The sequence below is a fragment of the Petaurus breviceps genome, unplaced genomic scaffold (genome assembly GCF_028583685.1).
Source record: "Petaurus breviceps papuanus isolate PSGF00001 unplaced genomic scaffold, PetGlider_PUasm1.0 214, whole genome shotgun sequence".
Taxonomy (NCBI): domain Eukaryota; kingdom Metazoa; phylum Chordata; class Mammalia; order Diprotodontia; family Petauridae; genus Petaurus; species Petaurus breviceps.
Window position 1 is genome coordinate 7,003,566 of NW_027185863.1, and position 24,006 is coordinate 7,027,571.

The 24,006-nt window shown below is 38.4% G+C and overlaps 1 protein-coding gene across 4 annotated transcripts in view; it reads left to right on the plus strand.

Moving 5' to 3' along the window:
* Window positions 1–24,006, plus strand: part of LIMS1 (LIM zinc finger domain containing 1) — a 215,390-nt gene that overhangs the window by 183,727 nt on the left and 7,657 nt on the right. For 3 of the 4 annotated variants that reach the window (XM_069094011.1, XM_069094012.1, XM_069094010.1), the window contains 7 exons: window positions 15,243–15,309; window positions 16,472–16,592; window positions 18,231–18,380; window positions 19,622–19,772; window positions 21,031–21,123; window positions 21,754–21,802; window positions 23,449–23,524. In XM_069094011.1, the coding sequence (XP_068950112.1) occupies window positions 15,243–15,309; window positions 16,472–16,592; window positions 18,231–18,380; window positions 19,622–19,772; window positions 21,031–21,123; window positions 21,754–21,802; window positions 23,449–23,524 (707 nt within the window). Of the gene's footprint in view, window positions 1–15,242; window positions 15,310–16,471; window positions 16,593–18,230; window positions 18,381–19,621; window positions 19,773–21,030; window positions 21,124–21,753; window positions 21,803–23,448; window positions 23,525–23,733; window positions 23,897–24,006 lie in introns of those variants that run through there. The other variant, XM_069094013.1, reaches the window with a different exon arrangement.

Sequence of the window (24,006 nt, forward strand, 5' to 3'; positions counted from 1 at the left end):
TGTGTGTGTGTGTGTGTGTGTGTGTGTGTGTGTGTGTGTGTGTGTTAAGTATCTGAGGTTGGATTTGAACACTCGGGTCCTCCTGACTCCAGGGCCGATGCTCTATTCAACTGTGCCACCTAGCTGCCCCCCCACCCCATTGTCTCTTACAGCATATCACACCCAGCATAAGCTGTTCCATGAGCATTTGAGACCCTAAAAGCTGTTCTCATTTTTCTCCCCTCCTCAGTATGGCCAGTGTAGGATAATCAAGACAGTCTGCTTGTTGCCACTTGCATTCAACTTTCTAATTTTCACCTTCTTGCCAATTACCTTTCCTGCAGTGTTATTTGACCTCCTCTCCAATTATCCATGCTCCTTACTTTCTGTCAGATCGGCTTCAAAAATAATTTCCTTCAGAAAACTTTTGTTAATGAACTCTACTCCACTTTGAGGGACAGTTAGGTGGCAGAGTAGATAGATAGAGTGCCAGGCCTGGAGTCAGGAAGACCCATCTTCTTACATTCAGAAGTATTCTTGATGATTATGTATAACTCGTGCAACAATATTACTTGTGTAACTTGATGCAGGTAAGTGATGCAGTGGATAGAGTGTTGACCCTGGAGTCAAGAAGGCTCCTCTTCCTGAGTTCAAGTCTGGCCTCAGCCACTTCCTAGCTGTGTGACCCTGGGCAAGTCACTTAACCCCCTTTGTCTCAATTTCCTCATCTGTAAAATGGGCTGGAGAAGGAAATTGCAAACCAGTTCAGTATCTTTGCCAAGAAAACCTTAAAATGCCATCTATAAAATGAGCTGAAGAAGGAGATGGCAAGCCACTCCGTTACCTCTGCCAAGAAAACCCAAATGGGGTCACAGAGCATTGGACACAACTAAACAATGACAGCATCCCCACTTTGATCTTTATGACGTTTATGTGAGCCTCAGGTTTTCCATGTGTGAAACAATGATTGTGTTAAATGATTTCTAAGATGCCTTCTGGCTCTAAGTATTCGGATGGGTGAACAGATCTGGAGGGCATCTTAGCGATCATCATGCCCAGCCTCTTAATTTTACAGATGAAGAAACTGACACCCATCGCCAGCCTCTTCCAAAGTCCCACAGGTAGTGAGTGGCAGAGCAAGGAATGGAACCCAGGTCCTGTGACTGCTTCTTTCCCGTGTTCCTGTAGCACTTCTTCCTGTGGTGCCTTTGACTTAACCTTTAGGCGTCCCATGTGCCTAGATAGATATGTATGTAGATATAAATATGTATATGGGAAATTTTTGTACATAAATAAAATATATAAATTTTCTATGTGTGTCTGTGTGTGTGTAAATAAACATTTTCCCAGCCAGCTCTGTCAGGAGCTGGAATTAGAATTATTTCTAACACCGCAGCGAGTGCTATACCCACAAAACATTTGCTAGATTGACTCCCTGGAGGAGTATCAAAGATAGATGAAAGATGGCCCAATACTTTATAATCCACAGAAGTAACTTCATCATTTTAAGACATTTGTTCAGGGGTTGCTATTTGTGGTCAGTACAGATGTGCAGATTATAGTCATTCTTCTCTTGTTTCTACCCCTACTCCCTCCCAGGAACACACATCTCTTCTGCCCAGTTCTTTGCACATAACAAGCACTCGAAACTATATAAAAGAAAATGTACAGAATAAATACAAGTTCAAAAAAAAGACAGACCTTACCTTCAAGGAGCTTATATTCTTTTTTTCCTTCTCTTTAAATTTTTTTTAGTTTACATCATTTATTTCCACAGGATTTTGAGTTACAAATTTTCTCCCCATTTTCCCCTACCCACCACCCCAAAACAGCATTCCCACTGAATATCCCCTCCCCCAATCTGCTCTCTCCCATATCTTCCCCCATCCCCCTTCTGGCTTTCCAGTAGGGCACGGTGGATCTCTATGCCCCAGTGCCTGTATATCTCATTTCCCAGTTACATATAAAATAATAATAATAATAATGATATGTATATATATATTTTAAACATTTGATTTTAAAACTTTGGATTCCAGATTCTTTCCCTTCCTCCCTTGTCACCCACCCTCACTGGGAAGATAAGCAATTCAATATAGGTTATACATCGTAGCTAATGCAAAACATTTCCACAGTAGATATATTGTGGAAGACTGACTATATTTCCCTCCCTCCTATCCCACCCCCCACTTGTTCTATTCTTTACTTTGATCCCGTCCCTTTTCAAAAGTGGATGCTTCCAACTTCCCTCCCCCCCCCCCTCCCCTCCCCTCCCTTCCCCCCCCCCCCCCCCCCCTTCCATTATCCCCCGTCTCTTCCCCTTCCCCTCTACTCTCCTGTAGGGTGAGATACCTATTTAGTGTGTATGTCATTCCCTCCCTAAGAAGCAGCTTATATTCTAATGGGGCCAAAAAGGAGAGGTGAAAAACAAGGGGACAAGTGAGAGTCCAGGCTGAAGAAGAAGGTAGAGAAGCCAAAAAAAAAAAAATGAATAGAAGCAGGAGTGACATGAGTATGGCCTGGATGTCTCATGAAGTGGGGGTCCAGACCAGGGATTCCCTGATCAGAAGAGAGGGCCGCAGGGCAGAGGCATTTATTTCCAGGGGCTTCTTGAGGTGGAAGTGGAGAAATTTGGAGAGTGAGGAGTAGATAAGAAGAAGACCTAGGAAAGAGCTAAGAGAATTCTTTTTTCCTGTCTCCCGCCATAGTTAGGGGTCATGATAATGATGATCCAGCAAAGAAGTGTGAGAAGTAATCATCAGAAAGACAGGAGAACCAAGGGGCAGATAGGTAGTGCAGTGAATAGAAGACTGGCCTCGGAGTCAGGATGACCTGAGTTTAAATCTGGCCTCAGACACTTAACCACTTACTAGCTGTGTGACCTTGGGCAAGTCACTTAACCCCCCTCCAAAAAAGAAAAAAAAACCAGAAGAACCAAAGGAGAGCAATGTCAGGAAAACCCATGAAGGAAAGAGTATCTGAGAAGAAAGGATATGGATGCTTAACAGTGTCATAAGGTACAGAAAAGTAAAGGATATAAAGACTGAGAAAAGAAATTCAAATCCTGCAGTTAAGGCATGGTGTCTTTGGAGGAAGACTTTCAATTGAACAATGAGGTTTGGAAGCCAGATTACAGAGTTTAAATTGAGTGAAAGGGGAGGATGTAGTAGCAATGAGTATAAATAGCTCTTTTAGGAATTTGGTTAAAAAAAGAGAGCAGAGAAACATGACTTGAAAGGATGGGAAGAGTCTAGTGAAGAGGATTTCATCTTATTTTTTATTCTGAACTTAAACACAGAGAACGATCATTTATATATACACAGCGAAAGATAAAGAGGATTCTGAATTAAACTATGATCCTGTCCCTTTCACATCCTTACTTTAAAAAAAAAATCCAAGGAACCTTGTATGTTACTTGCATATTACATGTAAGTAGTGAAGATGTTTCAAGGATGGGAGGGAGGCATGTTTGAAGCCCCTAGACTTGTCCCACATTCCCTTCTCTGTTGTCTTTTTATCTGTGACGAAGAAATCACCCCTAGTTAATTGGTAGGACTGTCTCAAAAATAGAATATGAGTTAAAATTTGAAGGTCATTATCTGTAATGCTCTTTGTTTCAGGGAAAGAATCCTTGAATAGAACAGAATAATTTATGACTCACCCATCCCACTCTTGCCTCCCTTTTACTACCCAACTATAAATACCTTCCTAGGTCTGCCTGATATTATTCAGAATGACATTGTAAATACCCAGAACCAAATTTTGTGTTGAACTTCACCCTCAGTTTTGTCTCTCATGAGCTCTGGAGGAGTTTGTTATCTCTGATATAATATACTCTCCCCACCCTAAAACACCAAAAATAACAGCAACCCCAAATGAACAACAAAAAAAACAAACACATTTCCAGGGGAAGGTATCAGAGCCCTAAAGGATGAATATAAAAAACTTTGCAGCAGTTTGAATCATTTTTGAGAGTGTTTTCAGGGCCTCCTAGAAACAGTCACAGAGTAAGACTCAGCAATTGGTTGCGGGTAAAAGAACATTTGAAAAAAAATCACTTGCTTTGTTTTCCATTTGAGAGTGAGTCAGTTTGTGCTCTACCCTCATACAATGATAATTTTATCTCTTCCTCCCTTATCAGTTTTGTTTCACTGGTTGGTTAGCTTCTTTCCTTTGGTGTTTGAGCAAGCCATTCCCCCATTATCTCTCCCTTCTCTTGCCCAGAAACATACCAGGAAAGTGCTTGTTGGTAGATACTAGACACTGTCTGTTTTTCCCACTTGCCTAGTTTTCCATGATTTAATTTTGCTGTAGTAGCACTTCTGGAGATTTTCAATCAAAGCTCTTTTATTCTTTTCATTTGTTTTGCCACAAAGTCCTCCCAGAGCAGACTTGTTTCCCTGACTTAAGAAAAGCCATAGAAAATTCGCTGTGAAGAATCCTACCCTTCACACCTCCTCTTATTTTTACTGTTGAGGAAATTGAGGGCAGGAGAATTCCCCTGACGTCATCCAGCTAGTTCAGGGTAGCATGCAGACACCTCATACAATTTACATATCACTGTACCGTCAGGGCCCCTCTCTCACCTTTTTGCTTCTACAAATTGGACAGACCAGTAGGGCACCATGTCTCTTCCCCCTTTGCTCTGGGGTCTCCTACTAGTACTTTAGAGCTTAGTACTGATAGCCAGGTGTTTGTGTGGGTTCCATTAAATTCAGAAGAAAAAGAAGATAGATTTCTGTTCATTTAAAAAAGTAATAGAGGTTGGGGAGGGGTGGTGCTACCAACATGCATTATGCGTTCAATTTCAAAAGAGATCACTATATTGTTAGTTTTGCTTAATTGTTTTACTTTGTTGCAAGAGACCTCAGAGTAGGGAAAACCTGTAAATATTTGCAATGTGAAAACAAAACCCTTCAATAAAAAAGTTAAATACATTTATTAAGTGATACTTTGGTACTTTGCTAAACTACAAAGGTGGAAAATGATATAATCTCTACCTTCAGGGATCTAAAAAGATGAAACATGTATACAAGTTATCCTTCTGCATCCTTAGAAGAGAAAGAGGGAGGAAAAAAGGGAGGGAGAAGGAAACAAGTATTCATTGAACTCCTATGTGCAAAAGCTCTTTACAAATGTTATTCAGTTTGATTGTCAGAAACACTGAAAGGTTAGTGCTATTATTTACCCTCATTTTATAGTTGAGAAAATGGAGGCAGAAAAAAAAAATTTCTATCACATGACCATAGCTAGTAAGTACCTGAGATTTGACTCCAGGCCCAGAGCTCTAACCACTGTACCACCTAGCCGCTTTAAAAGGGGTGAAAACTGGGCCTTAAATAAAAACCTTGCTTTCAACAAGTGGAAATGGATTCCCTTTCAGATAGGGAAAACAATGGTATGTGGGAGTGAGCAGGAGAAAATTAGGGAATGACTAACAATGCAGTTGGCTTAGAATATAGAGAATATAAAAGCAAGTAGTTTAAAATAAGTCTTGAAAGGTAAGTTGTGGAATTTTTGGTTGTCAGAGTAAGAAGTTTATATTTTTTCAGTGGGGAGCTATTAAAGCTTTTTGAGAAGGTGAGGGATGTAGTCAGACTTGTACATTAAGACCAGTTAGGAAATTATTAAAAAATAGTCTGGGTGAGATTCCATTAAGGCCTAAATTAGAGTGTAGAAAGGACAGAAATTGTCCTGGTAGATTTGACAGGATTTAGTAACTAATTAGATGGGGTAGCAGGGATAAGATGATTTGAATATTTCCAACCTAAGTGACTGAATACTGAGTGAATTAATAGAAATGCAGAAAATAAGAGGAAGTGGGGCAGCTAGGTGGTGCAGTGAATAGAGCACCAGCCCTGGAGTCAGGAGGACCTGAGTTCAAATTCGGCCTCAGACACTTAACACAAAACTAGCTGTGTGACCTTGGGCAAGTCACTTAACCCCAACTGCCCTACCTTCCCCCTGCCAAAATAATAATAATAATAATATAAAATAAGAGGAAGGACAGATTTGGGGAAACAGTTTTATTGAAAACTTTTGAATTGTTAATGCAGAATCTAACTGGCAGTTGGAAATGAGGGAACATATTAGGAGAGATAGCAAATAATAATAGCTATTTACATGGTACTTACTGTGTGCCAGGCACTATGCTGATCACTTCATAGTTGTTATCCCCTTTGATCTTCGAATTAACCCTAGGAGGTAGGTGCTATTATTAGTCCCATCTGACAGATGAGAAAACTGAGGCAAACATGTTAATCACCTTAGGCAGGGTGGAGTAGTAAATATCTGAAGTCATATTTGAACTCGGATCTTCCCAACTTCTCTATCCACTGTGCAACCTAGCTTGCCCCTGAGTTCAAATCTGGCCTCAGATGCTTATCAGCAGGGTGACCCTGGGTAAGTCACTTAACCCTGTTTGACCCAGTTTTCTTTTCTTTTTGGAGGGCAGTTGGGGTTAAATGACTTGCCCAAAGTCACACGGGTAGTAAGTGTGTCAAGTGTCCAAGGCTGGATTTGAACTCAGGTCCTCCTGACTCCAGGGCCGGTGCTCTACTCACTTTGCCACCTAGTCACCCCGACTTTTCTTGAATCTGTCAAATGAACTGGAGAAGGAAATGGCAAACATTTCAGTATGTTTGCCAAGAAAACCTCCAATGGGATCAGTAGCAATAGTTATTGTTATTAACAATAGTGCCAAGTACTATGTGAGGCCCTGGGAATACAAGTACAAAGAAAAACTATCCCTACCCACCATGAGCTTACTTTTTGATGGGGAGAAATGGATAGGACAGTTTTAAGGAAGAGGTTATAGAGAGAGAAGAGGAAAAGGCCCAAAAGGGAACTTTTAGGAGATGGTAACATCAGTTCTTGGAGGTCATGAATCAGAAGTGGAACCTGCAAAGTAGATGGGGAAGAATGGCAAGGCAGATAAGAGGAGAACCAGGAGAGAGAACAGAAACTCAGGGGAGAGAACAAAAGATGGGAAGGATGGTTGGTGAGGGGCTAGCCTCCATCCCACTGGTCATTTTTCTGCTTTAAACTGAATTGAAAGTGCTGCCTTTAGTATTGGCAACCCATGGTCCTTAAAGAATTTATATGTGAGCTTTTTGGTAGTGGGGTGGTATAGTGGAAAGAATACTAGCTTTGTAATTCAAGAGAACCTGGATTCAAATCTTGTGTCCTTTGACAGATTATTTCAACTCTCTAAGCCTCAGTTTCCTCATTTATAAAAATGAAGATGGGGGCAGCTAGGTGGTGCATGAATAGAACACCTGGAGTCAGGAGGACCTGGGTTCAAATGAGGCCTCAGACACTTAACTAGCTGTGGGACCTTGGGCAAGTCACTTAACCCCAATTGCCTTGCCTTCCCCCCTCCAAAAAATAAAATAAAAATGAAGATGGACTAGAAAACTGGCATGTAGTAGGTGCTTAATGAATTCTTAGATAGATTAATTACTAATTGATCCTAATCTTACCAGGTTTTTAGCATTAATCTAAAGTAGACCACATAGCCCATCGGTATTCAAGTCATTCAAAAATGGACATCAGAATTACCTGCTGATAGTCTTATCACATAATGGGATCTGGAACATCAAAGCCCAAAGAGGGCAGATTTATGATTAAAATATTCTGTACTGAAAGTTGATAATGCCAGCATTACATCATGCCACTGTAATGAAGCTTCATTGGTCCAGCTCACTTTTCTAACCCCGGCGTTTGAGCCATATTCAGAACTCCATGTACTTTTAATCAAAAAATCTCAAATCACTCATAAACTTAGATTAAACTTTATACTCACATCTGTGGAGCAAATATATGCTAGAAATGCATTCTGAGTAGTTAAATGGACCATCTGTCATGTACTGAGGTTTTGGCAGAGCCCAAAGCAGATTTTTTGAGCCCATTAATGCACCCATATTTTCAGTATGGTCAAACTGGATTGGTCAAACATTGTGCCCCACAGATTTTGATCAATGTTTGCTTACACTTGTTTGTGGCCTTCTTCATTGACTAGATTAAAGTTTATGCATACATAGACTTTGCCTGACAAGATCTCAAAAGAAGCTTCCCTTCCATCATCTTCTATGATCCTGTTCACTTGAGAGAATAGTGTACCACTTGACCCTTGTTTCAGCATTATTTAGTAGCATTTCATGCCTCCAAGTGAGAGATTTCCTTTTTTAACACTCCACAAAATGGTGAGTACTTATAAATAAGCTATATCTCAGCTGCCCAGTACACTCAGACATCTGGTACAATTGTATCCTGATTTGTTTTGCAATGATCTGGACTCACTGCATGTGAATGTTTTGTTCATATCAGGAAATGTCTGCCTAACTTTACACAATTCATAATCTCGGGGGAGACAAAGAGATAGGAATTTTGTCACATTGAAATGGAAATGTTCTGCTTAAACAAATATCCAATCTCATGACTTTGGGGGACAGTTACATTAAGTAACATTTTTTTTAAAAACCTCCAATTTGTACTATCTGCAGTACTCCAAAGCATCATAACAGTTTGTAGCTTGTATCATTCTTTTAATTAGTTGTCTAATAACTTTTTCTCCACTGACTACTGAGATGCTTCATTCTACGTCATTAATTACTATCATTCCTCTTGACCACCCATCTGCTTTCCACTGGTAGCTTTCTGCCAGTGTTGATTTGAAACTGGGGGTTCTTTACTTCTTGTAATGTACAAAGAAAATGGTCCTCTGGCTGAGAAAGGCCTCTTACTTTCAATACTTTCTTCTAAATCAATGTAAGGACTCCTTAGGCGCTATTTTTGTCTCTGCCTTCTAATTATCCGATATGACACCTGCATGACTGAAGTAGATGGAGATAAAGTAAGGTTTTTTTCCTTTTTATCAATTAATGAATTTATTTTTAGTTTTCAACATTCACTTCCATAGGCTTTTGAGTTTTATGTTTTCTCCACCTCCCTCCTCTCCCCCCTCCCCAAGATGGTGTAAACATTTATTAAGCCCATACTATGTGTCATCATATTTCAGATGTCAGGTACCATGAATCAAATGTCAGATACCATGATTCAGATACCAACAAGCTTACATTTCAATGAGAAAAGGCAATTTGCAGGGGTCGGGGCAGGGGAGTCCTTAAAGTTTATGAGAGTAGTGAAGTATGGCTAGGGCCCCCCTGAAATAGTGGTCCAGATATACAGTCACTAGTCAGGAGAAAACAACTTCAGGGTGACAAAGCAGTTGGTGAAAAGTTCTTGTGAGTCTCATAAAGAGTAAATATTGGTAATACTTTGGTTCCATTAGTTTGACTTCTGAAAGTCCAAAGCAAAGTTGACACCCCCTTTTTCAAGTAGCCTATAGACATCTTGGATGATAGAGAGCAAATTCATTAAGCTCTTCGGCCTGATTGTCACTGTTTAATGATTTGAGATGATAGGGAAAAAAGTGGCTAAGTCTACCTACCTATAGATATTCCCCAGATTACACTGAAAGCTATATTTTTTAAGCCCAACCATATACAGATAGTGTTGTGGTTTTTTAATGTGCCCATTATAGCACCTTGCACATCGGTGTTGAATGAACTTGTTAATGAATGGCTCTGTATTATTTTTATCCATTGTTGACAGCTGAGAAAGAATACATTTATAGTTACTGCTTTTCTAGCTCCTATCCTTGCTACCCATTCAAAATCTGTGCTTCATTCAAGCAAAAATATAGCTTCCTTGTTATACTGTCAGAAAGATGTGTCATGGTAGAGAACTGCATTGTACATCCAATAGAATACCCATTTCATCCGTGTCCGGGAAGGAAGACTTTGCCAGGAAATGCTTATGAATTGAAGGTTACCAAGTGAATCAGTGGGAGAGCTGATGGTAGTCTCTTCCGATTCTTGTGATATGAAACCACAAAAGCAAGGGACAAGAAAGCCTGGGTTAAATAATCATTCTAAATCGAGCATTGCCCCAGCATTCTTCTAGGTCAGTGGTAATAACTGGTAAAAAGTGAGGCCAAATCAACATGCACCCACATGGATTCTCTAAAGCCACTTATGAACTTGAACATAAAAAATGGCATGGTGGCCCAGCTTGCTCTAACGAGGCTCACTAACTTACTTGTCTGAGCAAAAAGGCATTCTCTTTCTCAAAAAAACATGTCATAGACTTTTTTTCTTATAACTTTTTAAGGGTTTTAAAGGATGGGTAAGAATTGAACAGATCCCCTTGAGGAGGGGATAGCATTTCAAGCATTTGGGATAGGCTCTTGATTGGTAAACATTAAATTGATTATTCCCAGATATGTTTCAGATGTGGGAAAATCAAGTGTAGCAGAAAGCATTGGATTTTGGCAGCGAACTAGGTTTCAATGTTGGTACTTCAACTTCTATGTGGCCTTGGGCAAGACACTTAAATCTCTCTTTGCCTCCATTTCTTCATTTGTAAAATGACCATAACTGTCTGTGCTACCACTTGATAGGGTTATTGTAAAGAAGGCACTTACATATATGTAAAAAAGTGCTATATAAATAACAGATTATCTTCCCCTGACACCCAACATGAACTGACTTTACCACTTATCACAGCTCTGCTCAGCCTAGTGCCATGATTAAAAATAGCCAGTGACTCCATGTCAAGTACAGAATTATGCCCAACCTCCTTACCACCTTCTAGTATTTACCCCATACTTTATGTTTCATTCAAATAGGATCACTAATTCCTAAATCCATGTACTCAAGGACCAATATAAGTGTACTTTGCTGTTTCTATGCTTTGGGGTGTACTTTGGCCCTCATTTTAGGTTTTCAAAATCTTCCCTATCTTTCAAGTTCCCAGTTCGAATGCCACCTTCAACAGGAAAATTTCCCAGATTGTTTTCAACCTTAAACCACCAGTAGTTACAATTTATATTTAACATTTGTTTTGCCTACTGGGTGCTGAGCTGTATGCTACACATTCAGAGTTACATCATAGACTTGCAGCCTATCTGAGAGAGGCTATACAGAGATTTGAGAGAGAAACTTTGAGCCTAGAGGAGAAGAGAAAAAAAAAAGACAAAGATGGGAAAGGAAAGAGGAAGAAAATGGTACCCAGAGCCATAGGCTTTCCCTGGGCTGCATTTTATACCTGCTGGGGCTAGCAGAAAACTTACTCACACTTCTGATAGCAATGTGGTAGGAGGCATTTAATATTCATTCCCAAGAAGATGGAATAAATTCTCAACAATGCTTTAGAAGCATTGCCTTCCAGGAAATTCGGTCTCTACTTCAGAACGTTTAAGACATAGAAACTTCTGTGTATGTCCAATGAATAATTCACTATCACAGCCTTTTATCATCTTCTAGATTAGAGGTGTCAAACTCTCAGCTAAACTCCAAAGTAATGAACCAGATTAAAATGTAATTGAGACAGGGCAGGTAGGTGGCACAGTGAGTAAGAGCGCAGGCCCCTGAGTCAGGAGGACCCAGGATCGGTGCCAGCCTCAGATACTTAACACACACACACACACACAAAAAAAAACTGGCCTTGTAACCTTGGGCAAGTTACTTAACTCCAGTTGCTTTTAAAAAAAATGTCATTGAGAAATGTTTAACAAAATAAATAAAAATATAATACAGAATAGGTAATGTTAATTTGTGGTTTTCTAAGTCAGTATGTGGCAATATAGATTCATTTCTATATGAGTAGTACACTACTACTCTCGGTTACAGTGCTGGATTGGTAAACCATTGTGGGAATAAATAGACAGATGGACTCAAAACTTTTCATCCCTGGAGGGTAAAGTGGTGATCACCTTGGGAAATGCTGGTAAAAATGTTTGCACTTGGGTTCTATTCTTTGTTGCTTATTTTACCTTGGATTCTGTTTAAAGTACATGCTATTATAATGTCATATGATTTATTCTGGCTGGTTGAGGACAGAAGAAATTCAACAGGAAAAGTAACTCAGAACTACTAAAAGAGCAGGAAGAAGACCTCCAGGGCATTGGATAGATCGTCCATGAGGGATTTATGAGAGGACCTGGTCAGGAATCACCCAGGCTCAGGAGGCATGTATGCATTTCAGTCTACATCGTGGGAGGCAGTATCCTCATTGATGAAAACATGATTTATAGAGGAACAGAAGTTTAAAATTTAAGGCTTTAAAAGGTAATTCAGCTCTCCAATTTGAATTGTGACTCAGGAGATTAACAAAAAGATAAAAATAAAACAGTTACTGTATCTGGAAGGGTGACACAAATGTACATTCCAGGCATTAGGGAAGAATCTGTGCAAAGTTATAAAATGAGAGATTGAATCCTGAATTTGAGGAATCAGTAAAAGGCTTGGTTTGTCTGGAAGAAAGCATGTTTGAAAGGGGAATAATAAGAAAATAAGTCTGGAGCATTTAAACGCCAAACTGGGCACTTTGCTTTTATCCTAGAGGTACTAGAGAGCTTTCTTGAGGAGGAGAGTGACATATTCAAACCTGTGTTTTAGGAATCTTAATTTAGTCACTGAAAGATGTTTCAGAGAGGAGAGAGATTGGCAGCAGGGAGATCAATTAGGAGGCTCTTTCAAAGGAAAAAGACCTATATGTAGAAAAATATTTACAGACACTTTTTTTGTGGTGGCAAAGAATTGGAAATTAAGGGGATGCCCATCATTTGGGGAATGGCTAAATATATTGTGATAATTAATTGTGATGGAGTACTGTTGTGCTATAAGAAATGACAAGGGGAATATTTTCAGAAAAGCCTGGAAAGACTTAAATGCATTGATGCTGAGTGAAGTGAGCAGAACAAGGAGAACATTGTACACAGTAGTAACAGTATTGTAACTATGTATCAGTAGTGAAAGACTTTGATACTCTGATCAATACAGTGATCCAAGACAATTCCAAAGGATCCATGAAGAAAAATACTGCCTACCTCCAGAGAGAGAACTGATGGACTCTTGAGTGCAGAATGATGCATATAGTTTTTCAACTTATTTTTCTTGGTCCTCCCCCCTTTTCTTGCAACATGGCTGAAGTAGAAATATATATTTTTTGTGACTTATATGTATAATGGGTATCATATCACTTACCTTCTCAATGGGTGAGGGAGGGAGAGAATTTGGAACTCAAAATTTTTTTAAATGAATGTTTAAAATGAGGGGGGGAGAGGCTATTTCAGTAGCCTAGATCAGAGGTATCAAACAAATTGCCCCAGCAACACTTTCAAGTGCTGGGGGAACTTGATTAAAATGTAATTGATAAATGTTAAACAAAATAAATAAAATTACAATACAACATAATGTTAATATGTTGTTTACTAAGTCAATATATAGCACACAGGGGTCCTTAGATGTCTGTTTCTATTTTAATTTGACACTACTGGTCTAGAGGAGAATTGGGACCTGAACTATTATGAGTAGAGAGTAAGAATTGGATGTAAGAGATGGTATAGATGGGGAAGTTGAATGTATATTTGGGGGGAGCATCTGGTAAGGAAATATGATTTCCATTTTGGACATGGGGTATTTAGGTGGCTCCGTGAATAAAGCATCTGGCCAGGAGTCAGGAAGACCTGCGTTCAAATCCAGCCATGTAATCCTGGGCAAGTTATTTAACTTAGCAAGTTATTTACCTCATCTGTAAATTGGGTATAATAATAGCATCTGCTTCCCAGGGTTGTTGTGAGGATCAAATGAGATAATTGTAAAGTATACTATACCTGGCATATAATAAGTGCTACTACATGTTAGTGATGATGATGATGATGATGATTTTGAGTTATCACTGGGATATTCAGGTAGCAGAATCCTGCAAGGTGACTAAAGGTGTACAACTGGAGCTCAGGAGAAAAAGAAGGGCTGAACATGTAGGTGCAGGAGTCTTCTGCATGGAGATGATCATTAGGTCCCATGAGACCTAATTCAGTCACCAAGAAAGAAGAGCCCTAATCCTGGTTTTGTGACATCTGAGGGCTTCTTAAACTTGCTCCCAATGAAGCTCTTCAGTGGTTTAAAGTCTAATAAGAAATGATGAGGAATGACAGTTCCACAAAAATTGACAACTAAACTGACCGGCACATCCAAAATCCTACTTCCTGCCCTTTTTGCACCAAAGACAATTTGTGACCAGTGATTGATTTCTTGCCTAGCATTGCTTGCTTCTTCCATGAAATAGGCATCAGAATTTCTACTTCTTGGTCAGTCTTCTGAGATTTGGGGATAAAACCCATCCTAAAGCACATATATTTTCAAAGTGTACCCATCATTATTTTGATGAACTAAATATATGTTATTATCCCCATTTTTCCCTCTATTAAAAATACATAACAGGAAAGACACCCTTATGATGAGTGATTTAGTGGAAAGCTGTTTTGCACAGATTTCTGGCACAAGCAGCCTCCATCTTCTTCCTCTTGTTTCCTCTAATCCTAAATGATATCATTCAGGAAAGGGAGAAAAATGGAAATGTCAGAGTAGGTAGAAATCTCTCTGATTAGAAAAGCTGTTTATCAGCAGATTTAATCATTTCAGTGTACTTTGTGACCAGAAAAATAGAAAATAAATGTCTAGATTTTTTTGTAGCCTTTTAGAGAAGGTTGATTTTTTACTGAATGAAAGAAAAAAAATTTTTTTAATTTAAAAGTGTATTGGAGGCTTCCCAAAATGATACCTGGGATCTGAGGGGCAAGGTGATTATGACCTAAGGAGATCAGACAAAGCATTGTGAAGAGGTGGTATTTGAATTGGCCTTTAAAGCAGGCAAAATGGACCTCTCTGGCTAATGAAAGGGTTGTACTAGGTGACCTCTGGTCCCTTCCAGCTCTAAATCCTACAATCTAATAACATTCTTCCCATAAGCAACTTCACACATCCATTTCCATCAGTCTGCTCTACCTTTTCCTTGCTTCCTGTCTTTTTGTATTGGTAGACTAAAGTAGGCATCTCCCACCCTAAGCCATCTTAAAGTCAGGCTCATTCATTAAACTGTGTTTTTCCATTGACAGCTTGAAGCTGCCTCCAGGAATCTATCCTTAAATAAATAAGAAGTACAAGTTCAGACCCAGCCTAAACTTGACCTTTCTACCAAATCACATATTTGTACATTGATTCTTGAATCTATCTGTTATAGAAACATAGACAAAAGAGTCTCTACTTCAGCAGTGTGTTTGTTTAATCTCAAGTGAATTTGTAAACTTGTAAGGCAGGATTTTTTTGCTAGTAACTTTTTTTCTGTATTTCTTCATAGCATTGTACCATTTATGCCCAGTGAGTGTTCAACACATTAACTGGTGTCTATTTTTCTTGTAGTTTGAAGGGAGGAAGTACTGTGAACATGATTTTCAGATGCTTTTTGCCCCGTGCTGTCACCAGTGTGGTAAGTCATAACACCTAAATGAGATGTTGAATTTTCTTTAGATTTCCTTCACATATAAACAAGTAAAAAAAAACCTGGATTACAAAGTATAAATCAAAATAGTCTCCATTAAACCTGCCAAACAACTTCAAGGTTCTTAGTGAACCTCTCAAAATGTCTGCAGGAAGTAAGTAATGTTGGGGGCATCAGAACAAACATATACACATCAAGCTGAATTGAATTCATGAGGGCTTGAGGCTTTCCGAATGTTTCACAAATGGATTGCGATTCACTCAGTCCTCTGTTACGTAGCAGCTGGAATATACTTTTCACACATTTCTGCAGCATAATGGGCTGGCCTTTGCTTTCTGGTTCCATGTAAAGGAAAAAAGAAACCAAACCAAAGGATGGAGACATTCTGCCATTGTTTATAGGTTAGCCAGATATTTCACTTGTCCTTTTTTCCCTTTCCTGGCCTTTTAGTAGCTTAGCCCCTCTATCAGAATTTGTACAGAGGGCAAGAGAAACTGGAACCACCAGTAGATGAACCTTAGCAAAGATGTGATGGCAAAAGAAATTAAGGAGGTTTTAAGGTGTCTGTGAATTTTAGTTATTCTTGCTGTCCCTTACTAGCAATAATACAGGAAAAAAAAAATAAATTCTATTGTATAGTAAAAGAAAAGCCAAATTCAGAAATATGGAAAGACCTTGACTTAGAAAGGCCAAGGTCACCCATGTAATAGGCCATTTTGACCTACTAGGTCATCTTGACCTTTGTCTTGCCACTGGACTTTGATCACTTTGGAGGAATGAGAGTGAGCCTGATGACTTTGTGCAAGCTCTGCTTCACATCTTGTTCATTCACAAGTTAAGACATCACCCTTGTGATGTCGTTGGGTCCTCTTTGAGAACAAAGGATGGACTGCTGTAGCAACTGAAAGGTGAAAAGGTGAAATCATAAAACTACGGCTCCAGAATAACAAGCGCCAGTAGGAAGTTCACGTGGAAAATTCCCTCAGCCATAGTTGTTTGCTCTGTTTCACACACGCTTGTGCACACACATACAAACATAGCATCATTAATACAGAAAGAAAACTGTCTCTTCCAGAATATTTCCTTGTTGTCTCCAGCACTACCACCTTTGACATCCTTTTAAGCAGCCTGGTATTCTGTTTCTTCACAGGTGAATTTATCATTGGTCGAGTTATTAAAGCCATGAACAACAGCTGGCACCCCGGATGCTTCTGCTGTGATCTCTGCCAACAAGTCCTAGCAGACATCGGGTTTGTCAAGAATGCTGGGAGGTAGGGACTGATTGCATTGGTGTCAAACAAAAATTGTGGTTCCAGAAAGTGTACAGAAGGCAAGAGTAGTGTGTGTTGATTTTTCCCCCTCCTCCCTGCCCAGGGCTTTTTAACCTCAAAACCTGAATACAAGTAAGGTCTGAAAACTCACTGTGTAGATTGACTGAAGTCTGCCTGTCACATCCAGTTGTTAGAAAAGGGCTCCAGGATGCTTGTAGAAGGTGACATAGAAATGTGTATTCCTAGGGTCTCAGTAGTTTTGGGGGAACAGCAACAAGCAAGTAAGCATTTGTGAGGTACCTCCTAAGTACCAGCCACTGTGCTAAGTGCTTTATAAATAAATTTAATTTATTTAATCCTCACAACTCATAGATGTAGGTGCTATTCATATTATTGTTATTATTATCCCCATTTTACAGTTGAGGAAACTTTGGCAGACAGAAGTCAAATGACTTGCCCAGGGTCATACTGCCTCCAGGGACAGATCCCAGTCCCTTGTCCATGCCATCATGGATGGTCTTCATGAGTTTCTGTGGTCAAATTCAGCTGATTAGCTTATGCATTTCCTCTCCTCATTCTCAGCTGGGCAGGATGGACTTGAATGTGTTCTCTCCAAAACCTGCAAATCACGTGGTCAGGTCTTGGTTTAATTAATTAACAGATGATGAGAAATTTTTTTCCCTCCCCTTTGTAAAGATGTGGGGAATTCTACTTGCAGAATGTTGCACACATTGTTAAGACAGTTACTGTTTTGATTGGCTTGGCTTAACTTTTTTTCATGCTTGAAAGAGAGCTTTCAGTGAGCAGGGCATATCAGGAAATGGCTATTTTTAAAAAGTATCAGTAAGCCTTTTTTTTTGTTTAATTTAATTTATTTTTTTGTTAGCATTTTATGTTCTGAACTGCCTCCCTCCCTCCATCCCCACGCCATACTAGAGAAAGCCTCCATTCAGCACAAATAAATATATACATATATAAACACACATACATATATACATACACACATACACATATAGTGTGTGGTGTGTGTGTAAAACCATACTAAGTTTTTTTAAAACAGGTTTTTTTTTAAACAACACATGATCACTTCCACACAACATTTTAAAATGTAAAGTTTTAAATAGTTATATGTGGTGAGAAGAGCATTTTTGTTGTTGTCATTCACAAACTTAAATACTAAAAATTTTTCCTTTTCTTTTACCACCACCCCCACAACTCCCCCTCCAACCTTTCATAGTTCAATGAAAAGTGGGGAACTTGGAATCAGAATGTCTGGGTTGGAACCCCATCTCTGCTGCTTAATATAGCTGCAACTCTGGACAAGTCACTTAACCTCTCTTGGCCTCAGTTACCTTATCCATAAAATAATGTCCTCTTAAAAGTCACTTCCAGTTAAATCTATGGTTCCATGATTTTTTCACCTTGTTGAATGTTTAGGCCCCCTTGTGGCCAAAGATGAACTCGCTTTGGATTTGGGTTTATTTTTTCCTGTCTGAAACTTGGGTTTCCCTTAAAAAGCTCTATTTTTGTTTTTCTAGGTCATTGGGGAAATCCTTAAAAGTTGTTTTCCTAATTTAAGCACATAACTCCATATGAGCAGACTTACTGGATTTGGTCTAACTTTTTGACTCTTTTTAGACATCTTTGTCGTCCATGTCATAATCGTGAGAAAGCCAGGGGCCTTGGGAAGTATATTTGCCAAAAGTGCCATGCCATCATCGATGAGCAGCCTCTTATATTCAAGAATGACCCTTACCATCCGGATCATTTCAATTGTGCCAACTGCGGGTAAAATATCTGATTTAAATGTTTTATTTATTTTAAATCAGAATGGTGTAATTTGGTTTGGTTTCAATTCAATTGAAAATACTGTTTTCTGTATTTAAAAAAAAAAAGAATAAACCCTCCACCTTTAAATGTTATGAGGTCTGCATTTTCTACCAATTAGCTATCAAGAAAGGAAGACGGCCCATTTAAAAAGTGCTCTATATGCTATATTGTCAGGAGTTGGGGTAGAGGGGAGAGAATGGAAAGGTTATAATAAAATTCTTTTTTATGTTATTGACTTAAAAGTTTCATAGACATAATCTACCTTATGAATTCTCTGATCTCATTCTTGTGACCCATTGGTCATTTCATTTCCATTAACTCCTTTATTAGAGTAGTGCATGTTCTTGCACAGAGAATATCAAATAGAAATGAAACTCAGACCTTTCCTTTGATTTATTTGATCAGTCCTGGCAGATGGTTTAATGAAACAGAAGGAAAGCTTAATGACTCTAAAAGGAAGTTTTAAATATTTTCTTTAGATTTCAGTCAAGCTTTTCCCATTTCATACTACCTTGTCTGTAAGAGAGAGATGACTGTTCTTCATAACAATATTATATTGTGAATGTAATGAATAGTATTAAATAAAATTGGTCCCCAGATTAGCTTTGAAAGACTCCCTCGATTTTTTTTGGTTGACAATGCATATTTGTTACAAAGGTTTGGTTTGTCCTTTTATTTTTTTTGAGGGTGGAGCAGTAGAAAGGAGAGAAAATAGGTTTTTGCTAATAAAGAAAAAAGAAAAAACTCCCTCAACCTTGATAGTGGAATTGGGACGGCTCTTAGCTATGATGACTCTTTTGCTATAACATTAGAAACTAGAAGATGAGAGGACTTAGTTAGAATAAAATGAAATCTCATGACAGGAAAAAAGATAAATATGATGGTTAACATGGTAATACATATCTGACTTCCCCTGCAGCTTGTCCATGTTATGTTACCTTAAGTGATTTTCTGTCATACTGTAACCAACCTGGATGGTTTTGACAAGAATTGAAAAGCTCAAATCCCTTGTTAGACTGCTGTGATCCCTGGTTCTCTCTTAGTCTTTGAGTTTTAAGAGAATAGAAACCAGAGAGAGACTTTCTAATGATGTCTTTTAAAATGAAATTATTTCAGAGAATGCATTAGTTAAAAAATATTGCCTGTTTTTTTCTTGTCCCTTGAATTTACACTAATTTTGCTAACTTTCTTGGTGACAGGAAAGAACTGACTGCTGATGCTCGTGAATTGAAAGGAGAACTTTATTGCTTGCCATGTCATGACAAAATGGGGGTTCCCATCTGTGGAGCCTGTAGACGACCTATTGAAGGACGTGTTGTAAATGCTATGGGCAAGCAGTGGCATGTGGAGGTAAGAACTGGTTGTGAGAATAACTCTTTTACTTTGACTTTCCAATTTATCAAGAACATCTCTTAATTTTAAAATAAATACAGAAAACTATTAAGCATTTCCTCTTGAGATAGAACACTGATATCACTGAATGCTTTTGAGATATTTCAATGATGGGAATAGTTGTTCCCTACCTGAGGTATACACATTCCCCAAGAAACCTTCTCAAGGGAGCATGGGTAATATTTTGTAAATAACTATATTATCCTACTTAAGTATTACAAATGTCAAGTTAGGAAAAACATTTGTGGAGTGGAGAGAGGGTGGTTTAGGAGGCAAGGTAGGAAAGGGGAAGGAGCATTTTAGAAAAGCATCTGAAAAATCTGAAAGAAGTAACTGAAAGAATAATTCCTCCTGACCAAAGCCAAATGAACGAGGTTTAGGTACGGAACTCCAGTGGCAGCAACTTGGTGAAAGACAAACTAACTGATTTCCCACATAATCGAAACTCTGAACTGATTTCTAGTCAATGAAGTCACAGAATTGTGTACTCTTATCGAAGTCTATCTCATTCTTTACCAAAGATGCTTACAACTTATCTCTGAATCTCAGACTTAGTCTCAATCAAATCCAAAGGAAAAAACAAATTGGAGACTGGCCATGATTCACAGATATCTCTTTCAGAACCTACACAAAGAACAATGCTATTAGCTGACAAGCCAAACCAAGGGGCTTACTAATTTATTTCACTGTGTTCTGATGACTAACAGCTTCATGTTATAGAAAAAGTTTTGCACTGAATAAAATTTTCTTTATGAAAAATTAACATCTGTTTTATTCCTTGTATATATGCACACGGTAAACAATAGAATCTTATTTCCTTTCCTTAATGGGAAAATTTATTGAAATCTGAGGGCTGGGATAAGGATAGAGTGTAACAACCAAAACTGTTGGAAAACCCTGATACAGGGTATCTTTTGAGTATCAGATTTGTACTGTGGGTCTTTCCGATATGTATTCTCCACATCTCTAGTGCCCGCCTATATCTGCAGCAAAAAAAATCTCCATCACTTTTTTGTGTTTGCATTTGAATAGGCCATGTGTCAAAGCAGCCTCTTCCAGGTTTGTAGAGGGCAGAGTTTAGAATTTGCTCATTGGTCAAAAAGAAGTGACCATTTTATCACGTGTAGATTTTTGTGTTTTAGAGCTCCAGTATTCAAGTGGCAATGTTAAAGTAAAACAAGGCAACTCAAAAATGCTCTATTCAATTTCTCTGCAGCATTTTGTCTGTGCCAAGTGTGAGAAGCCATTTCTTGGGCATCGTCATTATGAAAGGAAGGGCCTGGCATATTGTGAAACTCACTACAATCAGGTGATTTTATCTCTTTTTTTTTTTTTTTACCAGATTTGCTTGATATTATGAGATCTAAGATTTTTCTCTTTAAAAAAAAAATATATATATATATATATAAAAGTGACCTCCTTCCCTTCTTGGAAGACGTTGAATACTATGGGTAAGGGGAACACAACCATGTAATTTAATTATTGTGTTGTTTAGTCTTATTTAGCAAGCCTTTCCCTCTCTCTTTTATTCTTTATTACAAGCGATGGTCCCCTAAGTAGGGGAGGGAATAAAGATAATATTCACAAATGAAGGTGATATAAAAAACTGAAGCTATCAATAAAAAATATTGAATGCATTATTATAGAAGTGGAGTTTTACTGAAGGGATTGTGGAACTAAATGTTGTAAACTAAAAGTGAATAAATTTAATATGAACAAAAAAAGAAGTGGGTTTATTTTTTCAACCTAAAGAATAGCAAGTTACGCTTTTTTTTGCCAACTTCCTACTATGGATGATTGGCTTGCTAATCTGAAGAGTAATTTTTAGTAGTTCTAGGTACCCAGTATTTTTTGTTTCTAAGTATAAAAGAGATGTAGAATGGTTCATTTTGTATTGCCAGTGAAGTTGTAAACTTTCCTTTTTTTCCCCCATGCACAGCTGTTTGGTGATGTTTGTTTCCACTGTAATCGTGTCATCGAAGGAGATGGTAAGCCTCTGTTTAGACCTTATAAGATATCACTATAATATGAAACATGTAGACAATCACAAGGAATGACTTTGCCTTTTGCTACTTATAGAATGTGATGATCATCTTCGTTTCTCTGTCACTATGGAATGAGGCTCAGATGCTGTCAAATTTATTGCCAAAAAAAGGAAAGATGCTCAACACTTTGAGCTTAGAATGTTTATTTTGTATCTTATGTGAAACAGATTCTAAACCATATATATTTCAGCCATTTATCATAAGCCTAAATTCCCAAAGAATTAGACTGTGGGCAAGTAGGAATTTTAAATAAAGACTTCAGGGTGACAAGCTTCTCTGCTTTTCCTCCTCACAAATGATCACTCCCACCAGATGTGTCATTGATATGACAATGAGTAGTGTGAGAACCATTGTTACCAACTGTCTGGTAATACCCTGAGGGGAGGGATCCTGTTTTATTTTCATACTAACTATCATTATAAATCATGGAGGCCAAGGGAATATGTTTATAAGGAACAACTTCAGCCCCTGGGGTTGTTTGGGAAAACAGCCCTAACCCTGCAGATGCTGATACCCTGGCACAGACTCCAAGAAGTGTTTCTGTTCTTATCACTCTTGTACCTTGGTAATCAGGTAGTTCTGATCAACTAGAATGGAAAGGAAACAGCTGTGTTTGGAAATGGTTGTCAGGCACAGTTCTACCAGCAACATCCTGGATGCAAGTTTTGAATGTGCTTGTTGCCGGCATGTTTTATGGTTCTCTGCAGACATCGCCTCACTCAGGAAATACTTTCTCAAACACACTGCCCCCATGCAATTGGCAAAGGATTAGTGTTCAGAAGGCAAGCAATAAAACCTATGGAAGTCACAGCTGCTTAACTCTTTCCTGTACAAAACAGCTTACCAGGTAGAAAAAGGGAGTAGTTTACCAAAAGAAAAAGGTGTGTGTGTGTGTGTGTGTGTGTGTGTGTGTGTTGGGGAGGAAGAGGAGTGTTAAATAAATTAACGTACTGGAATACTATAATACAGTGAAGGCAAATAAAAGAAATCTAGACTTTTATGAAATAATGAAAAGACAAAAGAATAGGATACATACTGATTAAAACCATAGAAGAGGTAAATGAATGGACACAAAATCCTGACAGAAGTTGAGAGGAATAACTAAAAGTTGTGAGATACTTTGTGTTGTTGAAATTTATTTAAACATAAATAATTTCCAAACATGTTTATTTAGTTGTATTAATGTCAAATATTAGTTTTTCAATCCATCTTCTTTTTTTTTAATTAAGAAAAAAAGTCATTTAAAATGGTAAGAGTCACTCTTCAGTTTTGTCCTGTTGGTCAACCAGTTAGACAGACTCCTCCACGTTGAATGAATGAATACCCAATTTGGAGCAGTTAGGTTAAATTTATGAGAGGTTTTGTTTACTTTTCATTTGGAGGAGACACCATTTAGTTCAAATCTTTTATTATAAGGTGAGTTTTTTGGCTTGGCCATTGCTCCCACTGGCGTTGCTGGGGCCTGCTGATGCAAGGCAAAGGAATGGAATAGTTTTCGCTGAATTTTAAATTAATGAATTTTAGATGTTTTTGACTCATGACCAGCAGCCTTGTGACTACTGACAAACTCTTGCTCCTTCTTTTTTTAGTTGTTTCAGCCCTGAATAAGGCCTGGTGTGTGAACTGTTTTGCCTGTTCTACTTGCAACACTAAATTAACTCTCAAGTAAGTTCTGTGATTTGAATCTGTGTGAATCTATAGAAGTGAAAAAAAATGATGAGAGGTAAAGAAAAAGTATGTGTAGAGTTTCAAAGAAACTCATCCTATGATTTGACTTTTTATTGATCCTTTCTGTCCTGGGCTCCTAAAATCAAAGATTCTTTCTTTAACTTTCCTGTGTTCTTTCCTCTGTCTCTTCTTTGTTCTGCTCAAAGGGATAAGTTTATTGAAATTGATCTAAAACCAGTCTGCAAACACTGTTACGAGAAAATGCCAGAAGAATTTAAGCGTCGACTTGCTAAGCGGGAGAAAGAAGCGAAGGATAAAGACAAGCAGAAAAAGAAAAAGCCAGTCTGTTTGTAAACTTTTCTATCCCCTCTTTCAGCATTTCCAGTACTTTCTCCTTTGGTTAGTGCTTCAGGAACGTTTTCTTTTCTTTTCTCTTCTTTGTTCTCTCTCTCTCTCTCTCTCTCTCTCTCTCTCTCTCT